Genomic DNA, 16,016 nt, shown 5'->3' with positions numbered 1-16,016 from the left:
ATACTTTTTACCAGCAGAGATGCTCAGTCTGAAGAAAAATAACTTAATTGGACATCCTATCTACTTACGGGTCATTAGCTTTGTTACATTTTTAAATGCTCCAAAACTGACGCAGAGTACAAATGCAATGGAGTTTGACATGTTTACTAGAAAAGAAAAGGAAAGGAGAATAGCAAGGAAATTCCCACTGTCAATATTTAGAAGTGGATTATGCCTTCTCTGTACCTTCTCCGGGCATTTTACTTGACACCATCTTTTCTGAAGGGTCATGGCTCAACAGGACACATTCACTTATCATTATGCCTGTCACTAGGCGACCATCAGCAACCTACCCTCACACTGACCTACATTGAGGGGTGCAACTTCTTTTCAACAGACAACAAGAGAACTAATTAACCCTGATAACTGAGGAATCTCTTCTCATAAGGAGGAGAAAGGGGTGATCTTCCTGCATATTCTATTTGGTTTGGAAGGCTTATTACCTGTATTTGTGAGAGTCAACCAACATGATTGCTTAATTAACAAACGAACATCAATTTAGACTGCAGAAGTTAGTCTGTCTGTCTAAAACTAATTATGGAAGGAATTTTTTCTTAGTAAAAACAGAGGGTATAATCTATAATTTACAAGGAAACAAAAGAATGATATTTGTTCAACTATTTTTTGCCTTGCAAAAGTGCAATTGCTCTTTCTGAATGAACAGAACTTTGAATCATTTGTTAACAAAAAACACACTATCAGTAATTAAAAGATAAAATATCTGAACCTGCATTTATTTTCCAATATGATGTGTGAGTTCAGTTCTACAGCCAACCAAGTAACTATGCATACATGATCAACCTTCCCCTGACTTTGGATAAATTTCAATTTCTCTTAAAAGAACAGATTCACTGAACTCAAGATCAGGATCATATACCAGATTATTGCCTCTGTTCTAATTTTTCCAGCCCTACTTTTACATTTTCTTTTTAATGAACTTTGAATTTCTGTTACCTAAAGACAAACGAAAGTCAACTCAAGAGATAACTCTGTGCCTTAGTTCAAAGAAACAAACTACATTAAAAGCTATTAGAAACCGCCTCAAGGTGAACAGGCTTGGTGGTCTTTGACATCCTTTTCCTAATTTGAGGCTAAGTGATCCTCCAGCCACCACAATTACCCTGAACACGTTGACTAATCTGTTTTCACCTGCACAATGAGAGGTTAAAGAGAATGTTCCGTTTATCTTTGCAGCTTCAGTGTATATAAAGAATCTGACCTTCTGGGTTTCAAGTGCCATCTGTGAGCAATAAAGTTATCCATCAAGAAGTAATTGCCTCAGTCATCGTTGGATTTGCACGAGTGTTAAAGCTGGTTAAACATAACCAATTATTTGTGATTTTTAGCACCAAATATCATCTCCTCCTGATTCAAACACATTCTTCAAAAATATATATTGCATGAGACAGTCATGAACTGGAAATGGAATACATGTGGTATCTTAATCAGGTCTTCACCTCTCCGTGCTCCTTAAGTTGCAGGTCATTCAGATCAAATGCAGCCTGAGACTTCACTCTTGCTTATGACCACTTCCTTGTGAGTCATCTCATTGAAGAGAATGGGGACACCTACACATGTGCAACTAGTAGGAAATTGTAGAATCTGGCCAGAATGCTCGGGAGTGCTCAGAGGTCTGACCTTCAGCGTGTTTCCAGTGAAAAAAGTTGAATGACCTGCAGCACTTTAACCAGGACACAGCCACAAGTGAATCTCATATGGGGTGTGTGGCTTGACTTCATTTTGTAAAATCTGGGATAGTGGGAGCTTTCCTTATTTCAAAGTTCTTCTTGTAAGCTGCCATATCACCATCTCTTCTAAAGGTACTTCAAAGGAGCACAAATATGGCCTTTGTTTTTTTTTTGGTCAGACAGCTGTATCTATCCGTAAGAAATTTGTTTCTATAATTATGCCATATATTGCCATCTATTTAAAACATACGAGAAGGAGAAAAAGGAACTTCTTGTAGACTCCAAAGAGCTATTTAAAGCTGTGGTTTACATCCTATCGTAACGAGAACAATTGACCAACAGTTCCCCATAGTTTAATCAGCACTGAAATTCCCACCAGCTTCAGTACTTGCGTTTATAAGACAAATAAAATAAAATAAAATAAAATAAAATAAAATAAAATAAAATAAAATAAAATAAAATAAAATAAAATAAAATAAAATAAAATAAGAAGTTCCTAGGCTGAACTGGATCAAAACTTAACAGGTGTCTGGGAAAAAAGAATTATTTTTGTGCCCCAAACAGGACAGTCTGGCTTAATTTTCTACGGGACAAGAAGGGAAGTAATTGCCCCATATAATGAATCATAGAATGGCCTGGGTTGAAAAGGACCACAATGATCATGTAGGTTCAACCCTCCTGCCATGTGCGGGGTTGCCAGCCACCAGACCAGGCTGCACAGAGCCACAACCAACCTGGTCCTGAATGCCTCCAGGGATGGGGCATCCACAACCTTTCCAGGCAACCCTCTTCACCACCCTCTGAGTGAAAAACTTCCTCCTAATATCTAACCTAAACCTCCCCTGTCTCAGTTTAAACCCTTTGTCCTATCACTATCCACCCCCATAAATAGTTTTTAATCAAGCTTTCAGGTGCCACCTAGGCCTCTGCTCCAAAGGAAGCCTCACAGTCCTTCACACACCTGACCACACATCATGTTTCTGAAGCAAATCCAACCCCACACCTAAACCTGGCCAAAGAGGAGCTAGGAGAATTTATCTGCCATGGAGCATGCAGAGAGGCCTACAGTGCAAGCTGACCCTGAGCTGAGCAAGCACCTGGTCCAAAGCACCAAAACATAACCTTTATTTTGATGCAAGCAGATCTTTGCAGGGTCATCAAGGGCTGCAGGGTATGGCAAGGGTTAACAGACCCGTGAGCCATGAGGTGGCTTTGTCCTTGTTTCCTGTTTGCTTGGTGCAAGGAGAGGCACTGATCGTGCTGGCAAGCAGGAGCACACTGTGGGCAGGATAAGTGCTTCAAGCTGTCTCACTCCTCCATGGATCTGTCCCTCCTACACGCCTCTGCTGTGACTGAAATGTGCTCTCGTTTGCTTTCAAGATCAAGAAAACTGTTAGAAGCTACTCTCTTACAAAACACACACCGATTCATGAAAAGCATCTATCCAGTGATGAATCCCTTCCAGGTTCAGAACAGACATTGCAATTATCAGGTCTGATGCACTGCACAACATAACGACCAGCGATTTCTGGATCAAATGCTTGCAGTGGCTGAATCTCAACTGTAAATTAAGAATGTAAGGTGCTATTAGGATGCAACAGTCAGCCAATAAAATGGATAAGTTAATGAGTGAGAGAGATGGGTTTCTGTGTGACAGTGCTTCATAATTAAGCCTGAAAAGAATAAGGTTTATATCAATGGACTGGAGAGTCCTATGCAGGCTAAAATGCCTTGACCCTGTCTCCATAACCTAGAATTAAAAATGTCAGCAGGGTAAATGGACTCATTACTGCCTGAGAAAGGTCTCTACCAACACAAAATGATGTGTGCCTACTATTTGAACTGTCTTTCTCCTCTCAGTTCTGGATCTTGGAGCAAGAGATAAGAGTTTATTTACTGAGTGTATGCACTTTCTGTGCATGGATGTGTAAGCATGCTGATACAAGATTAGATGCTACCGAGGTAGGGCATGATGTCAAGGGCCCAAAAATAGAGCAGGTGCAATTCTGATAGCACTTCATTAACTCATCTGAGCAGGATGCACTACTGGGCCAACATGGCCAATTGCCATAAATACAAACAGATTTCCCCAATACTTGCCACTCATTTACTCAATATCTTGCCAGTATTTTGCTCCAGCTAAGTAAAGCACAGCTCAGCGGTTCAAGATGCCTGACATAAAGCCATTTTGGTTTAGTTGTTCATGTAGATATTAAGAAAGGCAGATTTGGAAATTTAACAAGCTGAAATCACACCTGGCTATTCAAAATAAATGTGACACCAGTTACTACCATTTGAAAACACCACAACTTCCTGTCATACCCAGGCAGCTGAAAAGCCACAAGGATGGCCAAGGCAAAGTAATTCAATGCATTGTGCCCAAGCAATGTCTGCTTGAAGACACTCAGATCACCATTTCATCGGACTTTGTGTCCTGTCCACCCTAAGGTCAACAGGTGACTGCTAGGCCTGCACACTTCACACAAGGCCAGTTAAAAATTAATTCTGGAATTGAGCATTCAGGCAACCTGAGTGAGAAAAACAAAACCTCAGTTTCCTCTTTCATCCATCCAAAATGTATTGCATCTGGAAACTTGGTGTCTGAAATGAGAACAATTGCCACCATCTAGCATGGCAATGGTGCTTGTTTTGTTGGCTATGTAATGAGAAAGCCATTAACAAAGAAGAAGCAAAATCATGCATGGTGACAAACTTTTTCCCATTGAGTATATGGAATTGAAAATGGGAATCCAAATGTTTAGCCAAACACCTCCATTACAAACTATTAAAAACCATTACAAACACCTCCACTGTAAACACATGCCAGTCTTTCCATTAACTAGCATAGTAGAAAAGTACTGATACAACATAAAGGCAAAGAATGTACATTAAAAACACAATTCATTTTAATTTCCTATAATCAGGAATTAAGGGATTAAATTATTTTTTCTTTTCCTTACCAAATTACATTTCTTTACCAGCTTGATACTTAAGATTTGTTACAAATTTCCTGACAAGAGAAATTAAGTAATGTAGTAGGACTGAACTGGATGAGTGATTCAGATCAATGTCTCAGAAGGCAAACGGCTTAGCTGCCAATAATTTGCCAACTCAGCCAGCAAAACGGCCCTACCAAATCCATTTGAGACCACATTGTTCATTAAGTTCTGCACACAGGGATAGATTCAGAATGAAGTTAAATAAAATTTAAAGCTGTTGGGTATTACTTCTGATGTTCTCCTATTACAGCTGAACCTGCCCAAGGAGAAAAAAAATAAAATAAAATAAAATAAAATAAAATAAAATAAAATAAAATAAAATAAAATAAAATAAAATAAAATAAAATAAAAATACTTGGAAAGCAGCTTTCTAGCCATCCTGATGTTACCTACAGAACAGCTATAAATGGTGAAAATGAGGAAATAACTAATGCAAAGCAACAGTTTAAACCAGAGAGGTGAGTAGAAAAAGAGTCCATACAGAGGACTTTTTTTATTCTAGAACCACCTCTACTCTGAAGTTTAATTTTGCTCACAAATTAATCAAAAGTAATGCAAGAATATCCAGAGTGAGCTTCCTCCTAAAGCTGATGCTACGGTGGGACTGCTCCCTTTGGCTTATGATTCCTCTGGGCTCTGCATTGGGAATCCCTCCATCCTTCATCATGAAGTCAGCACTCTCACCAAAGGCTGGTATGAAACAAGTCAGTGCTTCAGTTGGTTCAGAATGTGAACTGTAGCACTGCCTGAAACAAAAGCAGGTTTTCACATCAAACCCTACCAGCACAGCAAAAGAAGAAAACCTTCTGTGCTGCATAACACAATGTAATGTAACCCCACCATAGTGTATCCATTTGCCATAAACAGACAAAATCTGAATTTTGGCAGGCTAATTTTGGTTATCCCGTCTCTCAGTCCAACATTCTCTTAGTAAATCACGGTGGACTGGAGAGCATACTACCAAAATAATAATAATAAAATAATAAATTAAAAAAAAAAATCCTCTCTGAAGAATTTGTTTAAGTAAATGCTTTTTTGTGCAAGGTTTCTTGAGCCTTCCCTGAAGATTAAATGTTGGACACCATTGAAGACACAACACGGAGCTACTGGGAGCTGACCCAGGATGGCAGCTCTCACGCTTCTCTTACTGCTGGTCCACAGTGACCCCGAGGAGAGGTTTTTCCATGGAGGAAGGACAATGGAAACAAAAGGAACAAAGTTCTGTGGCCAAGAAGGATCCCACAGGAAGGACGCAGGGGCGAGCTGTGTGAAGTTGTGGAATGCCTCTCATGAAGTGCCCTCGTGCTCCTCCCTCACTGCTCCCCACGCACTGAGCAGGGGGTCCCGTTCCCAGAGCTTCCCGAGGGAACTTCCCAGGGGGAGGACATCTGCTCAGGGTCCTCACTCTGCAAGGGCCACTGTGCCCACTCACCTCCGTCTCTGGGAGCAGAGCAGAAATAGTATCAACCTATTGCCCTAGTGTCTCCAAACCACTGAAATCCTGGAAACGGTTTCCTCCTGAGCACCTCCCTGGCCTCCAGCTGCTACAGCAGCAAAGAACACCTTGTTTCAAGGCAATAGCTCCAAAAGGGGGGATGGGACTTAAAAGGGATTGTATTTATGAGGGCTTACAGTTGGATATCAATGGATGCTAGAAGGGTATACCTATCACCCAGCAAAGTATTGAAATCACACAAACAGAAGCTTCTGTCAATCCCATCACACTGGACTGTGATATAAGTATTGTATATGCGTGACTTAACAATGGGAATATAGACAAATTGATTCCGGTTGTGAAAATCAACTGTAGTTTGATGGAGAAACAACAGAGACAGTAAAACCAGGTCATAGTAAATGTGAGCCTTTCTCTCTTTCGTTAAGACAAACCAAACCAAAATCGAGGGTAGGAGATGAATAAATCAGTCAACCATTTTTCAAAAAGCAATCACAGTCTTGAATAACACAGAGATGTCATTAGCAATATCTTCCTCCTCTCCATCACTGTTGACATGTCAAGGGTAGCACAGCTCCAGCCACCATGCATAAAACAAAACAACTACCAACCATGATGCAAAGCAGAAGAAACAGACTTCTACACTCCCAGTACAAACTCCTCCATATATCATAGTAGTTCAGGGCTTCCACTGCAGGCAGCAGGTTTGAATTTTTTCTCCCACACCCTGTTATTTCTCAACACACTACAGTTTTTATTATCTCTGGCATGAAGTCATTCTGCCAGTCATAATGGGCATAATATTGCACCACGTTTGGCTTTGGAGTGAGCACTTGCTTTTCACTTTTCCAACTGCCGCTTGCTGCATGAATGACTTTTTCTCTTAACCACACGGATTTATATGGCGCTGAATCCAACCACACAACAATGAAACTGAACTTGGTAAGAGACAACTGTCTGCACACCCTCCCGTCCATCCCTCAACCAGCCTTTAGATGAGCAGTTCCTTCATGGCAAGATGAGAAGTCAGATTGCTCAGAGCTGGAAGTGCTAGGAAGATCGTTCCCCATCTACAGCCTGCATGTAGAAGTTCATCGCAACAGCAAAGAGAAAAGAGGCAGGTGCTGCCCATGGGTAGAATCCATGCTAAAGTACACATAGAAATGATTTCCCATGTACTTACAAATGTTAATAGATGGGGAAAAAACAGCAACAGACTGCTGGGGGCAAAGAAGGACACAAAGATGAAGCATGTCTGAAGGGGGTAATTTGCTGCTGAAGGTGTCACCCCAATGGGAGGTGTTTGCCTCCAGCTGCAGAGGTGGCAGTGGTGGCTGAGTACACACCACCAGTGCTGCACGGCAATGCTCTCAGAGCAGGGTGGCTTTCCATTCCCCCAGGGGCTGCAAGAGGAATTCCAGCTCCTAGATTCAGGGAATCCAAGGGAGCAGTTTTGCTGATAAAGCACCATCACAGCCCCACTGGACACGGATTGCTGAAATGCCAGACCTGCACCCTCATCTGCTGCGCCTCTTCCTTCCCCAATCTCAGTCGGACACAAAAACCAGCAACTTGATAAATATTTGTGCTCCAAGTTTCCAAACCACATTAAAGTGTAAGGAATCAACAATTGTCCTGAAAATCTGGACAACTTCCTTTTGTCCTGTACACCCACGCGGTGCGAAGGGCTACTGGTTTCAGACTTCGTAGCATCTGACAGTGATAGCTTGGCTTGTTGGTTACTGTTCACATGTATTAAAGAAAGAGAAAAGAAGAAAAACAACAAACCACAACCAAACTAATCTCCAGTTGTCCAATTCCCTTTTATGGTTCTAAACGTACTGGGTGATTCGCGATATGAAGCTCTTTTCTAGGGTACATGTCAAGTTACCCATTTCCTTGTGCATGAACCATAAAGAACTTGCTGCCTTAGCCCAAAGAAATTGCTCCAGATTACACAAACTATGAGAGGACGAAATATGGATTTCTGTAGAGTATGTGAGCACAGCACCTGCCTGGTAACACACTGGTAAGTAATTTAATGGATTTTCTTCAGGAATGCCAAAAACCATGTATAAAACTTCTTAAAAGCCCGCATTGTATTACAAGGTATAACTCTTCTGCCCAACACGAATGTAGCTTCACATGTTTTAGGGAACCCAAGTTCCATAAAGATTCAGAAGTGGGAAAGTCCATTTTTCAGCACTCTGTTGAGATCTCCAGCCCTAATCCTAAATTAGACCACTGTAGCTGCACGTCTGTTTCAGATGAGCACTCAAATCAAATAGAAACCTTAACACAGGAGCTTTAATCTGATCAGCACTTTTGAAGAAGTCAGGTTAGTTATTGCAAGAAATTAACCTCAAAGCAGTTTAGATTTGACCTGGAATTACTTGCTTCATTTTTTGCATCTGACCATGAAATTGAAAAGTCCATCGGTCGCTGGAGATGTTGATGATATAGTTCCAACTGAAATAACTCAGGCTTGTATAGCAGTGTCCACAGATAAGATTGTAATATATTCTCTATATCTTCTAGCCACTAATTGTGAGGTATTGCCAGAGTGCTGACAGCTGGAAATAAAGCTGATTTATCCATCTCACGTTTCTGAAAATACGGACACATCATCCTTGCTGCAGGCTGCAGAACCTGATCATTTCAGAATTAAAGCTCAGTCCTTTACATTCTCAAATGCCATTGATTAAAATTATTGTCATACGAAGTCTGTGACTGGGAGATCAAACCTAAATATGGTACTGAAGTCTTCATGTCGACCATTGTGTATACAGTCTTTAGGACAATTGTATGCAATATATTTTGTGGAATAAATACACACAAAGTATGAGAGAAATATATGTAAGTACTGCACAAAACAGAGACAAAACATTCTTCTTTCCTCTGATATCTGAAATACAGATGTGCACAGAAATAGCAGAGATATAGCAGAAATAGCTGAAGTGCTCAAGACTCACGAGTCAAAGAAACATAATTTCCCATTATTTCCTTTATCTCCTTTTTCAAACAGAAACTTTTAGTTTTCACGTTGTCTGGAGGCAATTGGAATTATTAAGTAGCTATATACAAATTAAAGATCTCTTTCTGTTCCTTCATTATGGAGATGTCTATAACACCTGAACCACTGACTCTTCTCCAGTACCAGTCAGTAAATGCTCAGCTGACACCTGCAGAGACTGAATTACAAGAGTGAAGCCTTAAGAATACTTAAAAGGGGAAGTACTGGACAGCTTGAGTGAGAGTTTCAGGTAAGAAGGCAGTGAAGCAGGGTGAAATGGGAAGGAATGCCTCGAGGTGACTAGCAGAGAACATCCCATCACTTCACTGACAACTCTGAAATGCCGTATGCCGATGAGAGCTTCAGTTCTGGCTCAGAAGAAGTTTGTTCATCCTATGTGGGATGTCCAGCCAAACCTCCACAGTGAGGAGAAAGAGAAAGAAAGAAGGAAGGAAAACACAACAAAATAGAAGATGCTTAAAAAGTCTGAGCTCTGGACTGGAGCCAGATTTCCTTTAAGAGAGGAAAGAAATACAAATTTCCAGCAAGCCAGTTGTAAAGGCATTCAGCTACACAACAGAGAGGCACCGCTCCGTACCTATTGCACTTTGAGCCAGCTCTAGTGTCCGTGTCCCCACTGCCCAGCACCCAGCACGCCAGGCTTCCCCTAACCAAGCCAAGCCTTTCCCATTGGACTCGGTGTAGGGTGTGCATGCCCCTGACAGTGCCTGGAGCAGAAAAGCAAGCCAGGGTCCCTTACAGCACCTCAATCCCACAGTCCACCTTCTCCCAGGACAGTGGGTTTGCAGCAGTTTGCACAATGGGAAACCTTTCCGACAGGAAAGAGGAAGCCGATGCCCCAGCGAAGCTCGGCACCGCGGGAGCCCATGTGGGAGAGGGACACCGAAGTTCAAGCTCAAGCTGTGAAGGAGGCCTGGCAAGGATTTCGACCCGTGTTTCCTGCATCCACAATGAGAGTCCGACGCCTGTGTCTATTCCATCCTTATGCCAAGGAGGGCACAGCAGTGAAAAAACAACGCGGGGAAATTAACACTTCCCTGGCGGGGGATGGGGGGGGGGAATATAGCATACCTATATGTCTATAACAAAGCTGATGAATCAGCACTTCCCGAGCAGGAAAACGGCTCCGTGTAGCACCGCAGCACCGGGGCCGCTCCCACGGTACTCAGCCCCCGGCGGGGACACGCTGCCCACGATAACGGTGCTTTTCTTTTTCGGAGTGGGAAAAGCCGAAGCAACCAATCCCCAAAACCATCGCCATTAGGCACAGCGGACTTTCGCAGTGGGTGCGGAGCCATCCCGTCACACGCAGCCCCGCGGGATGCGGGCGGCCTCCTCCTGCCCCGCCGGGAGGGTCCCGCACCGCGCTCCCTGCCCTGCCCGCACCGGGAGCACCTTTCTGCCTCACGGGCATTGGTGACTCTCGGAAAACAAAGCGGGCTGCAAAGCAGCCCACCTCGCGACCACGGCTTGTTTTTCCTCCCCGAAACACGGATTAGGACATCGCGACTACCCGCGCTGCGGAGCGGCTCGGCATCCTCGGGTACCCCCTCACTGCGCCCTACTGGGGAGCGGGCGGGCGGGCAGGTGCCCACCGGCTGCCGCGACGCGGCGGGGTGAACCGCCGATGGGGAGCGTCCCGGGGAGCCTGGGGCAGGGCGGGGGCCAGCGGGAGCCGGCGGACTCCTACCTGCGAGCAGGAAGGCGGCTCCCAGCAGCACGGTCCCTGAGAGCAGCTGGCGGGGCATGGTCCTGCCCGAGGCGGCGCGGGGCTCTTTCCGTGAAGACGGCAGACAGGCGGAGGCGCCGACCGAGTTCCGACGGGCTCTGCTCGGTGCCGGGCTCCTCCCGCGGTGGCGGAGATAGCGGCGCGGCATCAGCATCCAGCGGCCCCGCAGCCCTCCCCGCCCGCCCCGTCCCGCGGAAAGGGAGTGTCCGCGGCCAGCCGCCCAGCCAGCTTCACCTCCCGCGGACATCAATTAGCGGCCGGCCCCGGCTTCGCTGATTTATAACTTCTCCACCCCCCACCGCGAACCCCCTCCCGCCCCCGGCACATCCTCCGCCGGGAGCACGCCCTCCACGGGCCGCCTCCCCGCCGACGGCGGGCACCGACCGCTCCCCGCGGGGCTCTCGTCCCCGGCTCCGGCCCCTCGGAGTTTCCAGCCCAGCCGGCGGACCCCGACTGTCCCGCACCGCCCAGGTGCGGTGCTCGGAGCGCCCCGGGGGGACTGGCAGAGCGGCCCCGAGTGCACAGAGCGGCCAAGGCAGGGAGGGGCGCTGCTAGCGGCGTCCCCAGCGCTAAGGATGTCCCAGGAGCCCGGCCTCCCTATGGGGCCACAGAATTAGGTCTTTGGACTGATCCAGTGCGGCTCTTCCTATATTTGTATGATATAAAGGAAGTCTCGAGAACATATACATAGGGCAGGTAAATGGAATCAACCCCTGCATTAAGGAGAAGGAAATGGAGACACATTGAGACATAAGTTGGCTGGTCCAAGGCCATAGGAAGCTGGTGACAAGAATCACAAATAGAATGCAGATCTTTTGCGTCCCACCAGATCATCCTGTGTGACAAAAAGGATGAGAGGTCGGTGTTGTTTTCAACTCAAGAACTGTTTAACTTTCAAGTTTCAAGTCGGTGAGCACGTTTCCTGCGTGCTTCTATCCAACTCCCGTTCACAAGTGACACCCTGAGTTAAGAATTTCAGGCTGCATTTTCCAATCTTCCTGCTCCCAGCTGAGACCTTGGAAATAAAATAGTTATGGATATCTTCCCCCTCATCTGCTTGCACCATGGGGGGGAAGAACCCAGAAGTTTTTTCCTGAAGAGGATGACTCATGACAAGTCACCTCCTCCAGAGGAGAGGACAGCAGCTGGGAAAACAGCCGCTCAATGAAGACAGTGCAGCCAGAAGTAGGAACTAGGACACTGGGCATCCTGACAGCTCAGACCCCCTAGGAGCCAGGGCTCCTGTGCACGGAGCAAAGGGAACTGAATGTCCCTGCCTCTGACCTACCCAGCGCTGAGTACGTGCTGAGTCTGAGATGATGCAGGCCCCATCACAAGCCCTGCGGCTATACCACACAAGTTCCACACCCTCTTCACACCTCCTACGTCACAGCTGCATTCATTCATGTCCTCCAAAGACCACAGCACTTTGGCAAGATGTACCTCCTTCCTTCTCCAAAGGATGTCCTCAGCTCCTGACCCACCCGAGGGGCTGAGGAACAGGGAGGGCAAACCTGAAGACCTGCTCATAAGCCCTCATCACTCTCCTTGTGCTAAAGTCTGGGGGGGAGAGACATGGAGTTTACACAAAAATTGGAAGGACCTGTGTAGTTAGATACAGGGAAGAAAGAGGCACTGGACGTTCTTAAGAGTAAAAATGCAATGGGAATCCTGTGCTTCAATGAAAGGCATGTCTGAACACTTCATCTGAAGCACCTGGATAGATGGATAGGGCAGTTCCTATTTTTGTGTGTTTTGGCATAACTGTTGACACACTCTGCATAGTAGTTCAGGTGCTGTGGCCATGCAGATAGACACAAACCATAGGCAGTGTGAACTCTTCATATCCAAACCTCAGGTGCTGGTTAGGTCAAAACCATGGTCTGACACTAAGAAGGAAGTGGAATACACAAAGACAATTTTTATCCTTTGGGGTTTCAAGGCAGTTGTTACGTTTTCTTCAGTTGTGAAATGTGGAAATTTCCCCCTTTCTAGCATTTATTAAAACGGTTATCACTGTAAACTCGAAAGGAAACCAGCCAAATTTAGAAGCTGAGAGTAAGCACTCTTTGAAATGTATCAGGCTAACATCTTTGCTTCAGGGCTATTCATCTCCAGTGCTACAGAAGCTGTGACAGACTGAGAAGAAACAGCCTTTGCAGTAGACATCATCAGTTTTTCACATTTGCTCGCAGCTCGGCATCACTGTACTGCTGATGAATTTCACCCCGCTCTGGAGGAAGAGGGTTTGTGCCAAGCCTCCTGCCTGAGCAGCCCATACATCTGGCACCGAGATAATCAAGTTGTCAAGCAGCGGCTCCCCAGTGTGCATCCCTTACCACTCCCTGGCTAGCGAGATTCACTGGAACAACACAGAAAGTAAGCAACAGGAAATCAGATTGAAAAGATGAGTAGTCGGGGCATTTGGTTGGGAAGAGGCCAAACCCAGCGCTGCGATCCGCCTTCAGCTGCAAAGAAACGCAGACACCACCCTGAGCACGTAGGACCTCTCAGAGCTCAATGCTTAACTGAGGCACAACCTCATCTGCTCCCTGCTGGCCTTTCTGACTCTTGAGTGTCTGATTTCAAGAGTTAGGTGGAGTGGAGGGTCCTCTCAACCCGGATATGACTTAGTGGAGTTGCTAGGACACATCCTGAGGTGCTGGATTCTGCTCCCCATTGGAAGCAGAACACTTGGAACATCCTGAGCTTTAGCCAGGTCTCTTGGGAGGAATCATGTGGGTAGTTCCAGTGGACCTGGAAAAAAAAAAGAAAAAAGAAAAAAAAGCCTGGAAAATGCTGCTCACACCAGTAGCTGATAGGCTCCCTACCTCACCTGACTCTTTCCAGTCATGGAAGCAATTTTGGATTCACACTAGTGCTCAAAATAGCTCCCCGTGGTACTGATTGCAATGCTTAGAGCATTACCTCTAGGTTATCACAAGCATCTGCACAGCAGGTGCCTGCCCTTAGGATAAGGCTGCATGGGCTAGAGACGTAGCTGAGGGACATCGTGATTTGTTTGATCCCTGCACTCACAGAGGCCCGGCAGGAGCAGCAGAGATGTCTTGGAGATGCTCTCAAGCTCCAGCCGTTGGGAAAAGAGGGAAAGATGGCAAAGCGGCGCAGATTGGATCTCCCCCTGCAGGTCTTCCAGCAATCTGCAACTCCCCGCTGATTTCTTTTTCAAAGGACTGACAATTTAGGGTAAGGAGTATTTGAGTTCACTGCCTGAAGGCATTAAGATATTTCAGTCAGTGCTCCCTGCCCACTAGTGGGAGCCTCCCATTACCCCATGCTGTAGTCCTTCGCTGGCACTGGCACAACTGTTTCTGGAGCTCAGTGTAGGAGAGTTTGATTAAATAATCCAGAGTATATCTTGCCTGCTTTCTGTGAGGGACTGCTCATACCCTGGGTTGTTTCGTGGATAGGATTGTACAGCACCTTCCCACAATAGGAGATGCAGTGAGCTGAGATGGCTGGAGAAATATCAGAGCTTCCTATAGTGATCCAGCTATTGGGGACTGCAGCCTAAAGCAAGTCCCCAGGTGAAATAGGTGCACACTACCCTTTCTCTGGCTCTTTTCCCCACTCTTTTCAGTGAGCTACTTTCCACCACCATTATCTTTGTGCCCTCTGGTTTCTTCTCCCTGTGGAAGAGACAGAGTTGAAACAACACATTATCTAGTCAATCCCATTTGCCAACTATATTATTATAATTCTAGCTGTTATTGTCAGGTTTAATTAAGAGTGAACAAGAGATGCCACTACATTCAAACTTCATTTAGACCAAGGTAAATCTACTTCATTTTCTTCAGTGTCATGAAAAGAGAAAGATTGAAGTCTAAAATATGTGTATGTAAGTATATGTGAAGACAAAAAGCACAGCTGTGGCTGGGCTTTCCCAGCCTCTTTGCTCTGAATCTGGGCAAGGTTTTGCCAAGGACAACCCAAAGCTGCAGGAAAGCATTAGGGATTGTAGGACAGCCTTACAGCACAGCTACCCATCATTTAGAGCAGGATGCAACGCTGGTTGTGTCACCCCCTCATTCACACTTCTTGCCATCTGCACCAAAGGCAGTGGAGCAGGCAACTGTCTGGCCATGGCAAGGAAGGAGAGGCAATGGGAGCTCGTGCTGTGTTCTTTTTTATATTATAGTTTTTATTACAGTTAGACAACTTGCATGAGCAGTTAGGTTGTTCACACTTCATTGGGAAGTTATGAAGCTAAGTGCTCCAGAAGCTCTTGGGGCAGGCCCTGGAGCACCCAATCTGGACACAGAAAGCACCCTTTAGAGGAGTTCCGTGGCTGAACACAGAGTTTAGCCAACAAAGCCAGATCCTTTGCTGACAGAAAAAAGAAGGGAGAAAGCCAGAGGTGAAAGTCTGCCCTTATTGACCCTGGAGTCTGCTTTTAAATTGAGGCTGTACCACTGGTCTCTGCTTGTGCCATGTCTCTATAGTGTATCTGCAGCAACAGCTGCACCCAGTCCTGTACCGCTGTGACTCTATCTCTGCCCATTGCTCTACCTACTCTTCTCCTCTCAGGTCCACGTGGCAGGATGCCAGCAATTCTGTCCCTATTACTGGAAGCAAAGTCTATTGCCATACACATTTTCTTTCAAAATACAACACAATTGGTTTTATATGTGCATTCAGCAATTTTTTCACTAAACAGGAAAGAAAAAAGAGTGGAACAAGACTTTTTTTTTTCCCATGAAAAATGCAAGTACAATAGAAGAATGCCAGTAAGCGTTTCCACTGCATGCACATGTATGCGGGCTGGACTCCCCTTGTAGGCAGGCACACCTGCATCAATATAGGAATGACCCACTTGAGGCAGCCTGGGTCAGTGTGGTAGGGATGCAGTGCTCTCCGCTTGCCTCCCATGCTGCTCAAACCTTGTCCCACGGCATTGCTTCTTTGCTTTATCTGGGAGGATATATATGATGCCCTTCCTGGAGCCATCTCTACATGAATGTACCAGGATAAGTGTTCAGAAAGAGGCAAGACCACATGAAAGAAGCAATTGCATCTCCTCTCTGTGGAATCAGGCCAAGGCCACTGAATTTCA

The 16,016-nt window shown here is 45.5% G+C and overlaps 1 protein-coding gene across 1 annotated transcript in view; it reads right to left on the bottom strand.

The window, feature by feature from the left end:
• Positions 1–11,220, bottom strand: part of FLT1 (fms related receptor tyrosine kinase 1) — a 99,531-nt gene extending 88,311 nt beyond the window's left edge. The window contains exon 1 of the mRNA XM_015852074.1: positions 10,904–11,220. Coding sequence (XP_015707560.1) covers positions 10,904–11,189 — 286 coding nt within the window. The 5' untranslated portion in view covers positions 11,190–11,220. The remainder of the gene's footprint in view (positions 1–10,903) is intronic.
• Positions 11,221–16,016: the final 4,796 nt, after the last annotated feature.

This window comes from Coturnix japonica, chromosome 1 (assembly GCF_001577835.2).
Source record: "Coturnix japonica isolate 7356 chromosome 1, Coturnix japonica 2.1, whole genome shotgun sequence".
Classification (NCBI taxonomy): domain Eukaryota; kingdom Metazoa; phylum Chordata; class Aves; order Galliformes; family Phasianidae; genus Coturnix; species Coturnix japonica.
Note: the sequence above shows the minus strand (reverse complement) of the source record. Positions and strands in the feature narration are given on the sequence as shown.